Here is a 20,320-nt window from a genome sequence, read left to right on the forward strand (position 1 = left end):
AGGATAGAAGTGGGGAAAGAAATTTTTTTTTTTTTTTTTTAAAAAAGGGTCGCCACGACGACGAGTTCCGTATCTCGAGAATGAGAATTCCTCGATGAGGTCGCCGCATGATACAACCGGTGTATATATATATATATGATACCACGAGCAGAAGAACCGATCTTTTAACCGCGCGCTCTTTTCTCATTTCTCCCCTTCTGGGTTCCACGTATTTCCGTTTATCTCTTAACTATGTCCCTAAACAGTTACTACTTGGAAGAAATCGCTTCTCGGCCACGAGTTTTATTACCGTGAACGCGTGCCACGAGGCGCGTATCGAGAGAGTCGGCCGATTCGAATATCTCGAATTGGCGGCCGCCCCGTGCGTGGAAAGAAAACGCGTTTCTACTTCGATCTATCCTCGAATGTTTGTTGCCCGATTGAATTAGCCGGCACGAGGCGGTGGCGCTGTTCTCGAATCGAAGTAAAAGCCGGAATGGTATATGGTATGGATCGAAGGGAGAGGAGGGGGAGGAGGGGGAGAGGAGGAATGAATCGGCGCTCGCAAACACGTCGTCGTCTGAGTGGTAGCCTATTATTTGTGTAGCTCGCGAGTTAGCTTCGTCCATTACTTCGTACATTAACGGAGTGGTCTGTTTCTTCTTTCCTTTCCTTTGCACTCTTCTTCCCCCCTCCCCCCGTCGTTCCTTCGACCTGTCAGACACGTTGGCACAGGTAGGCTTGTCCCACGATGCAAAAAATCCTTTGTCGAATTCGCTCGGGATTCATCATTCCGCCGCGCGTTATCCTCGAGCACGCAATTTGGATATTACTGGATGCACTTTAAGCCCTTTTCCCTCTCTTTTTCTTCTCCTTTCCTTCTCTCTCTTCAAACCGCGCGCGCGCCGCCTCTACAACTACGCACCGCTAATCGCGTAAAATCGCTTATGGCGATCAAGCATGTCCGTATTACCAGGCTACAACCGGTGTTTAACCTACTGCGCGACTTAAGCGCAATTTTGATAGCGAATACCGATACGCTCGACCTTCCCCCTGCTTCTTTCATTTTATTTCAACGAAGTCAACGAAGTCGGTGCCAGGGACTCATCTGGATGCTCGGTCTAGTAACGAGTTATTATTATAATCCGTGACGAATAACTTTCTCCTCGCTCTCGTATTACATAGGCCGCGGAATAAATAAGCTTTAATGCTGTTTTAATGCTGCTTTGAATAGGAGAAAAAAGTAAGAGAAACGTAATGATAAACGACATGGGTATATCTAATTTATACCATTATACATACCGACGTACCGTTAAATCGCGCTTCTTTGTAAAACGAAACCCCGCTTTATTTATCGAATTACCTTCGGCCTCGGTTTATTTCACGCGAGGAAGGGGGAATGGAACGACTCGTTCTCGCTCGCACGGGCTCGCTTTAAAAATTTCGTCGTACGAAAGAATTGTATCTATTTATCGGATCGATATATATATATATATGATATTTTACTGGAACGCGCGACCCGAGGGAAAGGGGGATAAAATAGGAAGAAGGGAAGGTATATATACGAGGAAGGTATTTACTCAATGGAGACGTAAATAACGCGGGCGATAGCACGCGAGCGATTCGATATCTTGCTCGATCGCGCGGCCGGTATCACGGTGTATCTGTTTTACCACGCACAATCGAGGCCCGCATAGAATCCGTTCCCGATGGGACGGGTAAAGGCTATAAAACATATCGATGCTTAATCCTGTCAGACGCCTCGGGTGTCGAAGCAAATAGCAATGGTATATACGCATATATATATATATGTGCCGCTCTCTGCTGGAAAATCTCTCGTGCGCGGATACCCCAAGATTTCCCTGGATTCGAGTCCGTCGGCGATACCGAGCGAGCTAATTATACGCGCGTATACACGAGTGAGAAACGAGTGAGAACTAAGAGGCCGCTAAGAAGCACGTGGCACGCGTATTATGCCTATTTGCCGAGCGTTAGTAGTGTTGAAACGCGATAGGTGAATAGCGTGACAGCGAGTGAGACGAATGTTAGGCGTGACGTGGCACGTGCGCGCGAGCTCTGTCCGTAGGCGTGTATATCCGCGGCGCAGACGACGTCCCATTAATTAGATAGACGGGGGTAGGAGGGTTTTAACGGTATGGAAGAGAGGACACGTGGCCGTTAAAACGCTTACGCCCCGAACAAACCAACGAACGATTCGACGCCGATCGGCGCGACGGCGGAGAGGGGTCTAGGAGACTATGAGATCGCGAGAGGTCACGCCTCGCGCGTGGGAAAAAACGAGAGAAAAGGCCTCGGTGTCTCGGTAAATATAGGCGCAGCCCGTCGGTCGTCGTAGCCGCGGTAAAAATCGGGGGGGCATGTTCCCGAATAACAGTAAAAGAGCGGTTTATTTGCATTTCGCTTGTAAATCAACCGACGCCCTGCCTTTCCTCTTCTAACCAACCCGATTCGACCGCTTCGTTTTCGGATATATAGGTACTTATATAGGTCTTGGACACCTTCTTGGAAAGTGAGAGATCGTCGTTTGTACAGTTTCGATAGCGATCGTCCACGCTGCATAAATCTTTTTCTCTTAATTTTGCAATTACTCGAAAAGAGAGTATGAGAGGGAGAGAGAATTTGCTTGAATTTGTAAAGCGGTTGTAAAATTATATATCCGTTTAACGGATGCGTACGAGAGTGGATCGAGAAGGAAGGGATCCGATCTCTCTCTCGTCTGGATCGGATGGTGCGTCCGGTGGTTGTCCACCGTTTCTTGCTGAAAGTTGGAACGCGAAGGGGCCACGCCGCTTCTTGGAGGCCGCTCGGCTCTCCTCGCTGCGCGCGCGCCACGCTCGCACCTGTCAACTAACTAGTCGAACCTGATTAAACTCTGCCCCGTGTGTCGTATCGCGTGCCCCGCGTACTCCCCTTCCTCTCCTTAACTCCACCTCCACTTTCTACTTCCCGTTACCCCCTTCTTTCGATACATTCAGTCATGTCCCCCCACTCCTCCTCTCCCCCGTTCGCGCTCTATCGTGCCTTTCCTCTCTTTCCTTCTCTCCGGTTTCCTTCTCTCGCTCTCGCCTCCTCCCCCTCTTTCTCTTTCCCTCCCTTTCCCTCTTCACTCGGCTTCGCTTCGAGACCGATGTTGGGCGCAAGCCACGTTCCGTAACACGACGGCGGAGAAGAGTTACAGGATCACCGATACCATATCCGACTCCGCTCCGCGATCTCCTTGCCCGGCGTAGAAATACGTCCGAATACCTCCTCCCGATTCGTTACCTCCGCAAGATGCCTCGCTCGAGATTAGGAAACGCTAGCTTACCTCCTTTCCCTTATGTGCGAGGAGGTAAAGGATCATCGCCTCTCCATCATTTTTCTCCATATTCGTATTCTACGCTATTCCACGTGCGTTACCATCGAACGAAGTTTTACATTCGTGCAACTTATCTCTCTCTCTCTCGATTCTTTCTCGAACCACTTCTCTCTCACTTGTTAATTCCGTTTCGACCACTTTAGTCACGCGTTCTCTCTCCCTCCTCCCTCTTACAATTTTGAAATGTGGCAGAATATAGAACGAACGTGTGTATGGATTAGCGGGGAAACCAGAGATCCCCTCGGTAAATCGTAGAACGTGATTCACGAATAGGTCAGATATCGAAACTCGCAATCTCTGGATGTACGTTCCTACTAATTTAATCGCAACGAATTCGACGAAACGACGTTTGACGCAAATGAAAATGCGATTTGCGTACAATTTATCGAAATTTTGACTTGATCGTTTTTAAAATCTGTCGAATATTTAATTATAGAATGTTAGACAAGTAAAAAATTAATTTATCTGTGTGTCTCGAATTGGTTTGGCAGGCACGAACACTTTTTCTCTCGCTTCTCTCTACTTAATTGGTAAATTTTGTTGGGAAATGAACAAAAAAGTTCTTTCGTGAGAGTGCTGTCGCTTCACGCGACAACAGTTTTCAGTTTCAAGATCCACGATCACCTTTACACGTAACATTGTTATATACGTGTAAAGAGAAGTAATCGTTCGAGAGAAATCATTAACATATCCTTTAATGTATTCGGTTATACCTTGAACGAGAATACGTTTGAGAATACGCTCGTACGAACCTTTGTAGCAATAGGCATACGTAATTTAATATTTATGTATCCATGCAATTATTCCGCTTTACGAAGAATTGAAATTGTGAAAAATTCCTTTCCTTTGTTCCTCGTTTATGGCCTTTTGTCTCTCTTTTTATTTCATTCGTGGTTAATATCCTTTTGGTAACGTATAAAAATCGTTTTAATTAACGTATAAAGAAACGTTTACCTAGCCCCGCTACGAAACTTCTTCTACTAATGAGGATACACCTATTTTGTAACCAAGTATTCAATTAACACGTTATATTCATATAAATTCAAATTATTTTATTATCTCCTCGTTTCATGCAATTATCATCCACACGATGAAACAACTTTTTATATATATATATATATATATAATATTTCAATACGATACAACGCGCGATACAAAGAGCTTCCATGTTTTGTTCGTGTGGATTTAAATATAAATAATTCTAGAACGAAGAAATAAAAGATTTTATGTGTAATCGAATATCCTCGAATTTCCTCTCCGAAAAACATTTGAAAAACATTTTAGAGTGGAAAAAAAAAAAAAAAAAAGAAAAAAAAAATACATCGAGGGAGAAAGCGCACAGGCGATGCGTCGATCCAATGAAATTTTAATCGAATAGATGGAAATCGATTTAACGAAAGTTGACCGAATCCTAAAACCAGGAAGGGAAAACAGCTTATCGGCAGTTGTTGATCAGTGGTTAATTAAACGGAGGCTTTCAAATTCAATTCCGATTATCTTTATTTCCGTAAAAATTAGTAATAGGAATTATACAAGCAGCGCCGCGTCGCATAAAATCGTCGAACTAATGATTTATCCGGGAGAACTTGTTGCGTGTTTCGTAAGATGGCGTGTCGTGGCACTTATTAAACAACGATATAAGAAAACGAAGGCTTCATTTTCTTTCGATTGAACTTTTTTTCTTTTTCTTTTTTAATCATAAATACTCGATCAGATCGAGATATTCAATCGAAAGAAAACTTTTATTTCGCTTTTTCTCTTCGATTTCTCCTTTTTTATTATTTTGATTTATCTTTAACCATTTTTATAACTTATACTTTCCTTTCGTTTCTTTCACTTCTTTTTTTCCTTGTTATCGTATTAAAGGATTTCTAAATAAATATTGGATTCTAAAATAAGAAAAAAAATATATACATAAAAAATTGTTGTTGCACGCACGTTCCACTCTTTCGACCCTTTTAAAAATACGAGTTTCATTTTCTCTCACCCGGCGCCCTTTTGTTTCGCAAGATGTGACATCTTCACTTTATTCGACGACAGTTTGCACAGAAAGGATCGCAACAACATACGAAATTCGCAGTTAATTCCCGCTCAGTTGTAAATCCTTCCTCTCCCTGCGTAAAGATAAGAAAGATAAGAAAATGCATCAGCCAGATTACATCATTCCTTGGGTGGAGATGCGGGCGAGAGACGAGAACATTCGAAAAGAATTCAAGTGTTATCCCGTGGTAAGAGAACTTTCCAAACGAATACGGGGAGTTTAACAATAATTAACGCGAAAAAAGAGAGAGAGAGAGAGAGAGTAAATAGAATTCGTTCGCTGAGACAGCTCTCGGCACGAGATACGGAAAAATCATTTCAAATCTATCATTCGGGATGAAATTTTCTTGTCAAACGTTGTCTCTGATAACGCTGTCTCAGATCTCGGCCACGGTGATTTTATCTTCGATCAAATATCGCATCCTATCCTATCCACGTCTATGTATTAATATTTCGGGGGACGAATGCAAGACTAAAAAATTTGCTAGTCGTAAACCGATAGATAGATTGAATTGTAGATTTATTAGTTTCTGTCAGCCGGTTATTTTGAAAAAAAAAAAGTAAATCCTTTACGTGTATAAAATCCTCCGTGTAAGTATTAATACGTAATTGAAAATCATCGTGTACGAATCAACACTTGGAGGAAGAAATTGATTTCAGTTGGAACCGTTCGCTCCGCGACATTCGATCTCTTATTTTAACAATAACAAAGAGGACAGCACAAAATGGGCGTACGAGCGTCTTCATAAAGTGGACGGTTTCGATCCCGGCAAGCCGCGATGCGATCGTATCAAGCAGAGTCTTATTTGGTTGGAAATCGCGAGGGAGAACAAAGGTCTGAAGATCCCGATGATTACCAGTCACTCGTACGGTCGACCGAACAGAGTTCAAATCGATATCCCTGACAAGAAGTATCATCGGTGCAGCAAAGTGAAAGAATTTTATTATCGCAGCGGCTTCGAATTAACCACTGACGAGGAAAAACAGCAGAAACCGATTTGTTTCCAATAAAACGAGCCCATAATTGGACGAATCCTATTAATTTAGCGATCGATTTAATTACTCGATCGAATTAAACGATGAATATAAGCAAGAACATAATTTATCATTTACAACAAACAATTATTATCATTCGTCTGAAATTTTCGTATATTTGTTTGCGTATATTATGCGTTTAGCAATTTTATTTTTTTGAATAATTTTAATCAATTTATATTTATATATTTATATATTATGTTTTATTATTTAATGTATATTTGTATGTATTTTGTACAATGTAAAAATAAAAAACATTTTTCAACTCAATCTTGAATTACTAATTTAAAATTTATATTCAACGTACAGTGGTACAAAATTATTCTATATTAGAGAATTTACTACTATCTTCAACCTGAAGAAACGAAAAAAATTCCACTTTCTGTCTGGACATATTTTTATGAATATTACAGAAATATACGTACGTAATTTTTGTATACAAATCGAGTAAAGAAAATAGAAAAATTAATACTAGTGGCGCCATCTCGCGTTTGGATCGTGGAAGCTTCGATTCGTTACTAGCAAAGCAGAATATGCAAGGAGGTATTCGTGACGTCACGGACAAAGAGATAACTGTGGGAGAAGGACAGAGACTAATATCTCCCACCATTTCGAAAACGCTATATTGAAAATTAATTAATTATTCGTTTTTTAGTAAAAATTTTTGCACTTTTAAATTCGCATTTTCTTGCCGAATCTTTGTACAAATTTTCCATGTTAATTTTAACATGAAATTCTTCGTTTGATTAATCGTTTGTTTAATTCGATTATCGCAATCCCCCACTCCGTGATCAAGTAGTAAACAATCAATTTGTTCATTCAAACAACAATGTAATTACGAATAAAAATAAAACACGTGAAAGTAGAAGAGGAAGTAACGTTTCAAATATGTATATTGATATTTATAAATAAATTTTATAATAATTTAGAGAAATTGATGAAAAATTGGTTGCATGTCAGTAGAGTCGGTACGGTCGGTAACATTATTCGTTAATAAATGATTAATTTTTAATTTAGTTTTCCACTGCACTTTTTACTGCACAGAATTTCCACACTTTTACGTTCGTGATTTGTTGAGTTAGAACTCTACACAAATTTCTCGTGTCAATTTCGACGTGAATTCGTTTTCAATTAATTATTTATTAACGATTAATATTACCGACCATACCGACCATGCATTATAACGTTTAACACGATTTTCATTAATTTCTCATTATCATAAAATTTATTTATAAATATGAATACACGCGTTTGAAACGTTATTCCTTCCTCTACTTTCACGTATCATTTTTGTTCACATTTCTGCTTTCGTTTAAACGAGCAAATCGATTATTTATTACTCGGTTACGGAAATTTTGAATTCACGAGATTCACTGTCTACGATAATCGTTGATAAATAAATAATTAAAAAGAATTTCGCGTTAAAATTAACACGAGAAACTTGGACGAAGCTTCAGTTTAAAGATACGAGCCTAAAAGTATAGAAATTTTTAGTAAAAAATGTGTAATTAATAAATTTTTGATGTAGCGTTTTCGAAATGGTGGGGGATATTATCTGTCCTTCTCGCACGTTGATCTCCTTGTCTGTGACGTCACGAATACCTCCTTGCACGTTCTGCTTTGCTAGTAACGAGTCGAAGCTTCCACGATCCAAACGCGAGATGGCGCCACTAGTATTAATTTTTCTATTTATTTCTTCATTTAATTTAGAAGCAAAATGTATTCCCACGATAATTTGTAAAAGTAAAAGGAGAAACGCAGTGATAATTCCATAATTTTAAAATATACTTGTTTGAGGAAAAGAAGAACCTTGTGTTGAAACTTTTACAAATTATATTTTTCGAGTAAAAAAATATAAAATTAAATAAATGATCATACGTTTCATATCACGATGTTTCGATAAAATTCGATAAAAATTTCGAGTGCCAATTCTTTCCTACGTACGTTTCATTGTATAAATTTCGATTTCGTATTAAAATTAATATAACTTGAAAAAAAAAGTGGCACGTGAAATTTGTTCTCAAATTTCAAAAACAAGTTAAAAATTATTCGTAAAATTTAATAACTTTAATAACTTTGATAACATTTCCGTCATTCCCTTGGATAAAATTATATTCGATCGACCATTTTTATCAATTCCTACGTTCTAACCAGTATAGCTATATTTTCTCTTAATCCTTGGCTATCTCTTTTTCCAGTTGCTGACTTGAATACAGATTTCCACGTTGTCGGACAGATCGACGAAAGAAACGGTGAACACGGAATCGTTTCAAATGTGCATATAACGTTTGCTTTCTCATATACGGAATTTAAATCAACATTGGTTCGAAAAACCAATATTCGTCAAATGCATCGAGAATTCCACACTTTTACGTTTCACGATTATCGTCGTAATTCCCATCTCCAACGTTGAATGCTTCGTTAATGCCATTATCGCACTTTTCAACGATATTATATTTAATAATTAATACAAATAACGCATTAAATAAACATTAATGGATAACCGGAGAGCTTAAATATTTTCTTCACGAGTAGAAAATTCGAAGCGAAATTAATCACAATTTCGAATGTAATTTCCGCTTTGGAAATCGGTATTGCAAATTAATTAAAACGTCTCTCGCGAGAACATAATTTCGATTTTAATTTCGTTACCATGAATTTCGAAATACGTTTCTCGCGAGCGTAAGACAATTTTATCCATTATCTTCGAGGATTGGTATCAACTATACCTTTCTACCTTTCCAAGCAAAAGTAGCGTGATACTCGATTCGTTGTTTTCGAATATGCGGGATAGACACGAAGAGAAGGTAGAGCGCATACATCGGGCATATACCTACTACTACTTCTAACAACATCGAGTTGGCATCAAGTTTCATGCGAGGGTATCGAGAGATCGCTGAAATTCGTAGGTATAGAAAGTAACGAAAGGAAGTCGAGCAGGATTTTACATAACCTAGAATATACTCCCGATCGAACTCGATACAATTATTCGTGAAAACGTATCGTGAAAATATTATTCCTTTAACATACGATAAATAAATAACATTGCGAATAAATATAAAATTAAGTGTTATTATCGCGGAATCGTTCACGACTCAGATGAAAATATTAATTCTACGCGACATAACCTCTCGGTCGCAACAATTTTCTCCACGTTCTCGTTCGTATTATCGCCGTTATTCGATGGACGGAAACGTCGACGACACGAATATGAAAAGTTCGGCTCGCGGAGACGAAATCCCGATCGAAGGAGAAGGAATTTTCTTGCAAATTTATGCGCATTAACGTGGCCAGATATTCATCGTGGTCGGTTAATCGACCAGGGTCACGGCCAAGCGAGCGCCAACTTTTTAAATTCTTTGTTTCTCGCCCCGTTAATTAAAAGTTTAATTAAAGCCGCGTCAATTAATCAGAATTCTGTGTTTTCGGGCCGCGTTCTTCGTTGCTCACGGAAACAAATAAAAAGGAGACGAGGCGTTGTCCTGTTGTTGCCCGACCAACCGGCCAATTAAAAACTCGCCTCGGCGACGTGCAAACTTTGCCGTTTAACGATGCTCGGAACCAAGTCGAACGGAGTGAATTTGTTACGCGAAAAAACGTCACCGCTTCAAATATTCAGTATACAGATCGTACATCGGAGCTCGAGAAGAAAGGGTATATTTCGCGGATAAAAATCTAGTAATTTTTCGCCAGAAACGTCATCGATTTCGATTTTATTGTTCCCCTTCTAATAAATCGGCCTCGGTTAATTTTTAATTTAAAAGCACTGATTCAAAGGGGTTGGATCCTATTTTTTTCCCCCCTCTCGACACGAACGAGAAAGCAACGAAGGAAGAGTTTGAACCGCACGGTCGAATTATGGGCGAACGCCGCTCCAGTTGAAAACTCAATCAGCAATAATTATATCGGCGTGCGCATGCCGATATCGCCCGCTACTTCTCTCCTTCGCAACGCATTTAATCCAATTTCCTTTGCCAAGTAACCAAGCCGAAACGAAAATATCTAGAGTGTGACTTTCCTCCCTTTCCAAGAAGAATTTCGCATTTCTTGACGAATTAAATTCGACCAACGTTTCCACGATTTTTCTTTCTTTTTTTTTCGGCTTACGAACGAATTAACGAAGGAACGAGAACAACATTTTCGAAAAATTGTTGCAAACGGGCAACAATTTCGACGAATGCAACGCGATTCCCTTTTTCCCCAATTTTTTCCAACCGGAAAAATTAAGCGGGATCCAAGTTTGGCGCGTTTCTTCTCGCGAATGCTGCATCCAGTCGCGAATTTTCCCCGATATATCGTATTTGTTTCAGGATTTACACGTCCACGTTGGCGGTGCTAAAAGCGCATCCGACATTAATCCCTTAAGGATCGGCATTGCCAAGCATTCCCAAAAGAAATCAGGCGGGTTGTATGCTTTCTATCCGCTCGAGGGATTTGAAGCGGAGATGTTGAAATTAATTTAAAAAAAAAAAAAAAATAAAAAAAAAAATTGGAACAAAGTACATCGCGATCTATATATGATCGGGGAACGTACGGTTGTCGCTGAAGGGAATATTTGTATTTGCTCGATGTTTTGAAAGAGGGAAATAAAGAAAAATTGGATTTTTATTCAGCGAAGAAAGTTGATAAATCAGATTTTCATCTCAACGCCTCCTCTAATATTTGTTCGACCCGTTTTGTTTGTATAATTGTGCAACGTTAGATCCCGTAATTTACGAGATACAGTGACGTTTATTCAACAATTCTTCTATTCTCGCTTGAAACGCGATGACTTGAAAAAAGTGATAAAAAAAAGGAAAGAAAAGAAAAGAAGAAAAAACCTCGAACAATTCATCCAAACAACGCTACCATATTCTCTCTCTCTCTCTCTCTGACATTGTCCCAAGGTTTAAAACTATTCGTCAATTGATAATCCATTTATCGCCGCTGATAGTTCAACTTTACGTATCCATAAAAGTTTCGCAAATACGGAATGCAACGCGTGTTTCCATTGTTCCGTGAAAAAAAATTTTCCATATTTATTCGTTAACGTGTTCGTTCCGTCTCCAACGATTACACGCGATAATAAATATTTCTTCTTCTTCTCTGAAAAAGATTTAAAAGACTTTAAAAGACATGCATCCACTTCAAAAAGTGCTCAACGAATGAACAAAGTGAAAAATAAAAATTCAAAATTCCAAAATCGATTTTCCATAATCGATTCGTTCGAACTTTTCTTCATACGGATAACAACGTACGATCGACAACAAATCAACGGAAGCACGCAATCGTGGCGTGGTAACGTTTTTTTTCCTCCTCCCTCCTCTCTTAAAATAGTATTAAATCGCGAAGCACATTTTCTCGTCATATCTATTTCCGGCAGATTTACGGGATGTATAAATTACTAGAATCGGGACATTGTTTGTCGAAACAATGCCTCATTGAGCCGGGGATCTCCCCGTCTCTCCCCGACTCCTCCCCGCAGTTTATCTAAGTTTTCGAATCGTCGCCGATAAGAGGACACCGATGTTTGCCGAGGAATCATTCTCCAACCGATTTCCTCGAACAAACGTCCGGATATTGCCTTATATTTACGACGTGTTTACGCTTGCTTCGCGTATTTGGGAGGACGATATATTCGCAAATCGATCGGCAAATCAATGGCCGACTCGACATCTCGCCGCCCGTCCGCTCTCCTCCTCGACTCGGACGTGGAGAAGATCGTGGAGCGCGAGCTCGGCCCCGACGAGTCTCGCGTCACGCGAGCCTGGAGCTTGGACAAGTTGGGCGAGACGAACGGGTTCCTGGGCCAGTACTACACCCTCACCGTCACGGTGGCCACGAAGGGGGACGAGGGGTCCCGTTCCCTGAGATACTTCGCCAAGACGCCGCCCCCCACCTCGAGCCCCCAATACGACTTCCTGGTCCGTCACAACACGTTCAACAAGGAGATCGACGTTTACGGGGTGATAATACCCGAGATGGGGGTTGGGAGCGGGCCGAAATGGCTGCCCGACTACTACCTGGGCAAGAACGACCGTATAATCGTCCTCGAGGACGCGGTGGACAGCGGTTACGCGACGCTTGACAAGTACGCCACTTACGGGAAGGAGCATTGGATACTGTTGGCCAGGGCGATCGCCACCCTCCACTCGAGATCCTTGATCCTGGACGAGAGGCTTCGACGCGCCACGGGGAGGACGATCCTCGACGTTTACGGCCATCTGTTGGAAGAGGTGGCGTTCATCGACAGCGAGCCGTTGGCCGCCAAGTATCTGGCCTCGTGCGTGAAAGGTGCCTGCGCCATGGTCGACATGAACGAGGGGTTGAGGGGGGAGAGGGCGGCGGCGATAAAGGGGTGGATCGGGGAGTGGGTGCCAAGGCTGCCGGAGCTCGTGGCGCCGTCCGGCAAGTGGAGGAAGGTGATGTGCCACAGGGACTTGTGGTCCAACAACATAATGTTCAAGGCGGACAACGGGGGCAGACCCGTCGGCTGCTACCTCGTCGATTTCCAATTCTTGAAGTACGGCCTCCCTGCCCACGACTTCGAGATCGCTTTAGTTCTCACCACCTCGAGAGCGACGAGACGCGAGTGCCGCCACCTGCTCCTCGACGTTTATTACGAGACTGTGAGGAGGGAGTTGGCCGGGGAGGGCCTGGTCGCCGAGGAGTGTTTGCCGCGGGAACAATTGGTGAAGAGTTGCGAGGAGACGAGGAGCATGGCGTTGGCGTTCGCGGTCGCCAATATGCAGGTAATGCTGCTCTCGAAGCAGGCGGTCGAGGAATATTTCGTCGGCTCGACCGAGAAATTGGAGCACTACGTGTACGGGGATCGGCGACCGGATCTCGTGAGGAGCGAGTGCAGGGCGAACGAGATGTATCGGATACGCATCGGCGAGGTGATCGAGGAGATCGGGGAGCTCATCGCCTCCGATTCTTAAGGGAAAGTGGTGAAGAGGGGTGGATCGTCGATGTGTCTTGGGATATGATTCGTGATATGAGAAAGGGAACGGGAAGAAGTTCCGTAGAAATTCAGAGCTTCGTAAGAGGGCGGTTATTTAATAAGCCGGAGAGGAGTAGTGAATTTAGCGAATCTTTTGCCAACGGATGCCTCGTTTGCGAAACGTTTAATACATTTCTCTCTCTTGTGAATATACGTGTTTTCTTCCCTCCTTTTTCTTTCGATACGTCTTCGATATTCGTTGTTATCGTCGTAATATCCGTGTTTGTGCAATGATAACATAACATTGTTCGATTATATTTAATTTTGAAAGCAGGCAGCGCAAACAGGGAACGAGAATTTCGTGAAAGAATCGTAGCGTATCGTCTTTTTATACATTTGGTTACATTTACTTGCCCTTTCGTTGATTATTAATAACGTTTCGCAAGCAAGTACGCCAGAAGTATGCTTTTATTATATCGTCTAATCTTCTCCGTTGTTCCGTTCAATCCTTCGTTTTCCTTTTTTTCCACCATTTCCTTGTAAACGATACCCTGTGCAACGATAATAAAGTAAATAATAATAAAGTCACGTATGGAAGTCGCCTTCCATTGTTCCTTCCATCCTTTCCCCGGCCATATTTTATAGCCGCTCGAACGATTGCTCGTCGAACGATGACGCCAACGATCCGTTTGTTGCCTCTTCGCCTAACGCTTTAATATAATTATTTCACGCGATCATTTCTCGCGCGTTGGTAGCTTTGTTGAACCGAGAATCGTTAAGAAAGCTAATTTCCTCCTCCTCCTCCTCCTCTCTTTGCCGGCTTAAACGACGCCATCGCTCTCCGTTAGCCGAACTTTATCGTAAAAGGGAAAAGGGATTATGGCACGTAATAAACTTTGCAGAAATCCTGCAAAAGGCCGAGGGAGATAGGAGATAGGAACCCCTAATATTTAAAGCAACTTTTACCCCATAATCTTGACTCCTTTCGACTTTTACATCGTTTCGAGAGAAAAGAATACACGAGTATTTTGGCATCGACGTCGCGACGTCAGATTAAAGAACGTTGAAAAGAGCAACGGAGCACTGTTGAATATCTCTCTTTGGAAAGAAAGTATTATTTTGACATCGATGTCGCAAAATCAATGTTCGTATTTTTTTTTTTTTTTATAAAATTATTAATTATTTACGAAACAGGAAATTCGTTCCCCGGGAAGAGAACATCAGTTAAAAAACGTTGAAAAAAAGTACCAGTGAAAGAGAGGACTGTTGAATTCTTTCGAAAAGAAAATACCCAAATATTTTGACATCGATGTCGCAAAATCAATGTTCGTATCGTTTTTTTTTTTATAAAATTATTAATTATTTATTATATTTACGAAACATTCCAGAATGAGAAAATTAGTTAAAGAACGTTGAAAAAATATAACAAGGAAAAGGAGCATTGTCCTGAATTCTTTCGAAAAGAAAATACGCAAGTTACTGTCGATTATTTACAAAGAAATATGGGCGCGAAAATAATTATTAATTATTTTCTACGAAACAGGATCCATTTGCAGGATGATAGCGTTAGATCAAAGAGAAAAAGTGGAACGGTGTTGAATCGGTGTTGGCAAATTTATCTTGGTTGCGCAATAATCGAGCATCCGATATTCCTCGGTTGGCGAAAATGAGAAACACCGGGTCCCATTCAATGGGCCGTAATGTTATGTCAGATTAAAGCAGAAGTTCGTTTTACGGCCGGCAATTCGAGGTAGCCGTAATCGTTCCCGTGTCGAGCCAATGACATAACCGGTAAATTGCGCTTACCTATCGATGATGGATCCCGATATTATTACACGTGAATCCTCAACAACTGTTATTACTATCATTATTTTTCCCTCTCCTCTTTCTCAATCGTCCCATCATCCTATTATTCCCCACCGACGTGGACGCGTCCGAAACGAGTCCGTTCGACGAATTGTAACCTTCCCCTCCCCCGTCGTGGTAAACACGCGATAAACAGGAAGATGAATGCGAGCAGTAGGCCGTCATTGAACGTTTCAGTAAACGCGAAATTATTTTATACAAACGAAATCCGTGAAATTCCTTCGAACGCATTTTCTTTTGATCAGGATTTTTGGAAATCCATTTAAATTTATTCGATCCCTAAAAAAAAAAAAAAAAAAGAAATTAAGATGGAAATATGAAGGACGTTTAAACCGATTCTCGCCGATTACGCGAGAAATAGTTGTTGAAACAGGTGGTGAGGAAATTACGTGAAATCGTGCGATGCAACATTATCGCGAAGAGTAGTATCGAGAGAAACGCGTAAATCTGTTAATCACAAAAGCTCGGTATTCCTCGCGCGCTCGTTATACTTCACAGGCTTTCCATTGAACGATGTAGAATTATCATCGATCAGCCGATAGCATTACGATTCCATTATCTGCATCTGTGCCGAACTCGGCCCGGCTAACCCTCGCTCGTTACCAACAGCCTCCAACTAACTCCCGTAATCCCACCATTGTACCACTACCTTGCGAATATTATCGCTATTTACTAGACGGCCTCGTTAACCGTCCGTAATTCTCCTTAAAATAATTATCTTCAAAAACGTTCCAACCTTTCTTCCCATCTCCGATAAAATCTTATCCTATATTCCATTATTATGTATAATTACGTTCTACACGTATATAACAATAACTTTCTTAAATATAAATACCAGTGCAAAGAGTTAAGAATGAATCAAAGTGAAAGTTTGATCGCAAGTCTTATTGGCATCGATTCATTTTCGAGATCGAAGAAATGCTTCGAGAAATAATCCGAGGGAGGGACGAAAATCCTTTTCTTTTCTTTTCTTTTTTTCCCCGGGAGGGATGTCCCGGCGCGAAACAAAGAAGGTAACGAAATTGGACACGCATCCGGCCGCGAAATGGTCGTGGGCCAGACTGGCGCGTTGCATCGACGCGTCCCACGAAAATTTCGCGGCACACTCTGGCGGCGGCGAAGGGCGCAGGCGCCCCCAACGTCCGGTGGCGGCAAGCCGACTCCGGATTTTCTCTCTAGTGTCGCGTCAACTGCCGCTCGAGAGTCGTGGCGCGTCGTCGTTCACCCTGACTCGACTCGAATCCAACCCTCCCTCTCCATTCCCTCTCGACGCGCGCTCTTCGAGAGAGAGAGAGAGAGAGAGAGAGAGAGATATTCCTCGTCCTCGAGTCGATGCAACGCCATGGATTCGAGGTGGTTCGAGGCGCGATTTTAAAACGCGGTTTTGTAAAACACCTCGCTCGTCCCTCCTTCCCGCGTCCCAATTATGAGGGAGAAAGGTTACGGTTGTTGAGCCGCGGCGGACGAGAAGGATCGGATGGGTGTCGACACGTGTGTGTTTATATTTATATACTCGAACGACTTTCGCGTACCTCGAATCGGTCGTTCCTCGAATAATATCGTCGAGCGCCAAACGTAAACACGCGCAAATGTAACACTCGTACCACGTATATTTATTGCGGGGACGGGGTTCGAGATTCGCAGTCGGAGAAGTTTCGTCGTTCGACTCGCTCGACACGACGACGCGAAGGAATTTCTTGCGGGCGAGGGGCGAAAAAATCGAGGGTGTGTGCACGTGTGTGTATGTGTGTGTAAAGAATCGGGGACGATCGGAGGAAAGTGCGTCGACTATGAATTGGTTGTGGAAAGTGCGAGCTGCCGTGAATTCAGCGGAGACGTCGCCCGGCTGTGAAGGAATGCTCGTGTCGGGCGCCGAAGCACGAGGGACTTAACGTAATCTTTAACGTAATGGTGAGTGGCGTTCGTTCAATTCCTTTTCTTTCTTCGAACGCGAATAGATACAAATCTTCGGAAGGAAGAGTAGCGGAATGGTTTTTTAACGGGGAACATTTGCTCGTCGTCGTTGTTTTCTCGCAGAAGGGGAGAGGGGGGGATAAAAAATTGCGCGTCGCGTCGCGAGTTGTTGCGCGAGACTTTTTTTTTTCTCGTTACGAAACACGTAAACGCGTAAACGCGTACAAACAGCCAAGTATCGCGGTTAAATCGTCGGTGCTATATTCTCGTCCACCATTTTTCTTTCTTTCTTCTTTTTTTTCACGCACACGCGCGCGAAAAACCTCCGATTTTATTTCGGAACATTTGAACGGAACATTGATCCCTCGTCGGATTAATGTTTTTCCAACGTTGCCCCCGAACCCATTCTCCTTTTTTACGATTGAAAATAAAATCAAGGAACGATCGTTCTTTCGTCCTTGACGGGTCCGCTACCTCGCGTAGATTCGTTTCACGTGGCGTTAATCGCGACAATACGTTTTCAAAATCGAGGAAAAATATTCTAGCTGAATATCACGCATATAATAGCTATATGATATTACGTAACAAAAAAAATACGATAAATTTTACGGCAAATTAATTCGAAATTTAGTAGAAGACACGATATATCGAGATAGGTCAAGTAAAAATATAAGATTTTAGGGATGAAATGTATATTAAATGTAGACGCGTAAAAGTGAGGCGTGTACACGTATATATCTCGTGGCTGGATGCATAGAGTAGAAAAGGAGAGGCGACCAACTATTAACCGCACGTGTCGAGCCGCATAATTTACATACTTGAGTATCTGCTCTCAGGTCAGACACAATGGCACCCGTACCATTTTACCGTATATACGTATATATATATATATATATATCCGACTTTGCGCGGATGCACACACATCGATACATCTGACACCTGAACAATTTGGATTGATCGTATCAACTGTTTAATCGCTTTATCCTAACCGGACAATGGAAGAACGATGCTCTGAGCATTGCACCGACTGCCGGACTGGTCCGGCAATTAGCTTAAATATCGCTTACATTGACATTAATCGACAGTATCTCGCTTGATTCGAAATCAATTGCGTAACTGTTACGCGTATGCCGTTCAACCGAAGCTGTTTTTAAACCAGGTTTTCGAAATGGATATATCATTCGGCCGTTAAATTAGAGAACGCTTTGGAATAGTTTTCGCGCGAAATACGCGAAACTGGATTTTTAAATTTCGGAACACGCCACGTTATCCTATTTAACGTGCAATTAATATCGGCGTGTAAAACCATTAAAATAAGCCGACTTATATTAATATCGATTTCTCGAAAAGGGAGGGAGGGAAGAAAAACTAAAACTAAAGTTTGTTAGCGTACCCCTGATCGAGCTCATGATTAATTACTCGAGTCCCGGCCAGAATCAATTAGAAAGTTGATCGATTTATTAGCATTTCCGATATTATATACTCGTTCCATCTCCAAGATTTACCTCGCGAGAAAGAAGGGAGGGGCAGAAAGGGGATGTGTGTCATGATTTCTCGATCGAGATGAGAAAAAAAAAAAAAAAAAAGGAAGAAAAAAGCTGTCGTTCCATCCTTGTGCTCGGCCCAAGAACGACTAGGAGGGGATATTTTTCACGGGCGATGATTTATCACGCGCTTGTCGAGAGTGCATTTACAAGCGTAGCGCACTCGTTGCACCAAGTTCCTCAATTGTTGCAACCCGCCTCGCGCCTTGAAAATTGATTTCCCGTGTCCCGATCCCGCCGCCAAATCGCCCATTTCCCCCTCTCCTCTTTCATTATCTCCCCCGACTCGTATTCCTCATTAAATGCAAATACGCGAATCGAATGGAAAAACGTGTACTCCTCTGTCGCGATCGCTAATTGTAAAGTTGTCCATTTTAACCGAGCGAGAGAGAGAGAGAGAACGGTTTCGAAAGCAATTTTCTTTATCGATCCCAAATTGGATTTTTAACGGATTAAATGGTGAAAATGTTCGCCGAATCGAATCATCGGGCACAAATTCTTCCGAAGAACAGTGGTCAATTCTTCTCCACATGGGCCAAAAATACCAAGTGTTTGCGCGTGTTAAGATCGACGAAGGAGCCGTGAGTGTTGGCGATGCTCGCCGCACGGTTAACGACGTAACACGAAACCGCGCGCGATTGCGAGGGGAAGAGGGGACGTATGGACGAGCGAGCAACGTCGCATAGTTTTGGTCCGATTCCATTCCATTTCTGTAGACAGGACAACACCGCCACGAGTGAAGCGATCCCCGGTGGGAGAACTTATTCTGCGATGTAAATATATTTGGATGTTTATACAGGCGCATGGTTAAACGCGCAGAAAGTGTTTAGCAATTTTAGCTTGCTTGTCAAGTAAAGCTGTGTCAATTTACTTTGATATCTCATATGCGCCGCTTGATGCGCCCGATACACGTGCACCACATTTACACGCACGTTGCACTCGAGTTATAAAATAATCGCGCGTTTTTTCGTTAACTTAAATCGCTGTGCTCGATCGATCGATCGATCGAGGCTCGCCATTTCTCGCGCGTTATTTTAATTAGAGGGGAACGGAAATTGGCCAACTTTCGTCCTCGTAATAATAGGACGCGAAAGATAAAAAACCCCGCTCCCTTCTCATCCATCTTATCGTTGCTTCGGCTTCGTCGACGGTTGAACGCGTGCCGCTCGACGATTCTTGTTTCGAATTTTATTTTAAACGAGTTCTTGCTCGAAGATTTCTCACGCGGACGAAATTATTTCAACGTATCGGACATCGAGACGCGTTAATATCGTTTAACCAGATGTTCTCGGGATATCGACGTTTCTCCTCCCACGACGATTCGTTTCCCAGTCAAATAATTAATACGTTTGAAATTTGAATTTAATTAATTTATTATTGATCACTCGTTACTCGAAAATTTATCAAAGCAAGGAGACGCGTTGATTAAATGCAAACTTGTGATGAATTGACAAAAGATAAATAAGAAAAATTTCGCAAGCACCGCACACAGTTTTTTACACTAGATTTAATTCTCGTTGTATTCGTTTTCCAAGTTGGTTACGAGATAACCAGTGTAGTTAGCATAAAACGTGTGTCAAACGTGTCGAGCAAATCGATTCGGTATGCACGGTCTGGAACGCGGGTTGCAGGAACCGTGCA

At 42.1% G+C, this 20,320-nt stretch overlaps 3 protein-coding genes across 4 annotated transcripts in view; all 3 read left to right on the top strand.

Annotated features, from left to right (window-relative positions):
• The first annotated feature begins 5,347 nt into the window (after positions 1–5,347).
• LOC105734944 (uncharacterized) lies at positions 5,348–6,703 on the top strand. Its single transcript, XM_012484181.2, has 2 exons — positions 5,348–5,586; positions 6,059–6,703. The coding sequence occupies exons 1-2, from the start codon at positions 5,500–5,502 to the stop codon at positions 6,407–6,409; spliced, it is 438 nt and encodes a 145-aa protein (XP_012339635.2). The 5' UTR covers positions 5,348–5,499; the 3' UTR covers positions 6,410–6,703.
• A 5,258-nt stretch (positions 6,704–11,961) lies between these two features.
• LOC105734943 (uncharacterized) lies at positions 11,962–13,943 on the top strand. The gene has a single exon (XM_012484180.3). The coding sequence runs from the start codon at positions 12,073–12,075 to the stop codon at positions 13,351–13,353; it is 1,281 nt and encodes a 426-aa protein (XP_012339634.1). The 5' UTR covers positions 11,962–12,072; the 3' UTR covers positions 13,354–13,943.
• Positions 13,944–16,398: 2,455 nt separating this feature from the next.
• Sol1 (CUB domain-containing protein Sol1) overlaps positions 16,399–20,320 on the top strand; it is a 314,064-nt gene continuing 310,142 nt past the window's right edge. For both annotated transcript variants that reach the window (XR_015290526.1, XM_086902370.1), the window contains exon 1: positions 16,399–17,132. Coding sequence is in view for 1 of the 2 variants with exons in the window: in XM_086902370.1 (XP_086758496.1) it covers positions 17,130–17,132 (3 nt within the window). In the remaining variant the exon portion in view is untranslated. The remainder of the gene's footprint in view (positions 17,133–20,320) is intronic.

The sequence above is a fragment of the Apis florea genome, unplaced genomic scaffold (assembly GCF_048593485.1).
Source record: "Apis florea isolate Af1SG1 unplaced genomic scaffold, ASM4859348v1 contig_2272_pilon, whole genome shotgun sequence".
NCBI lineage: Eukaryota > Metazoa > Arthropoda > Insecta > Hymenoptera > Apidae > Apis > Apis florea.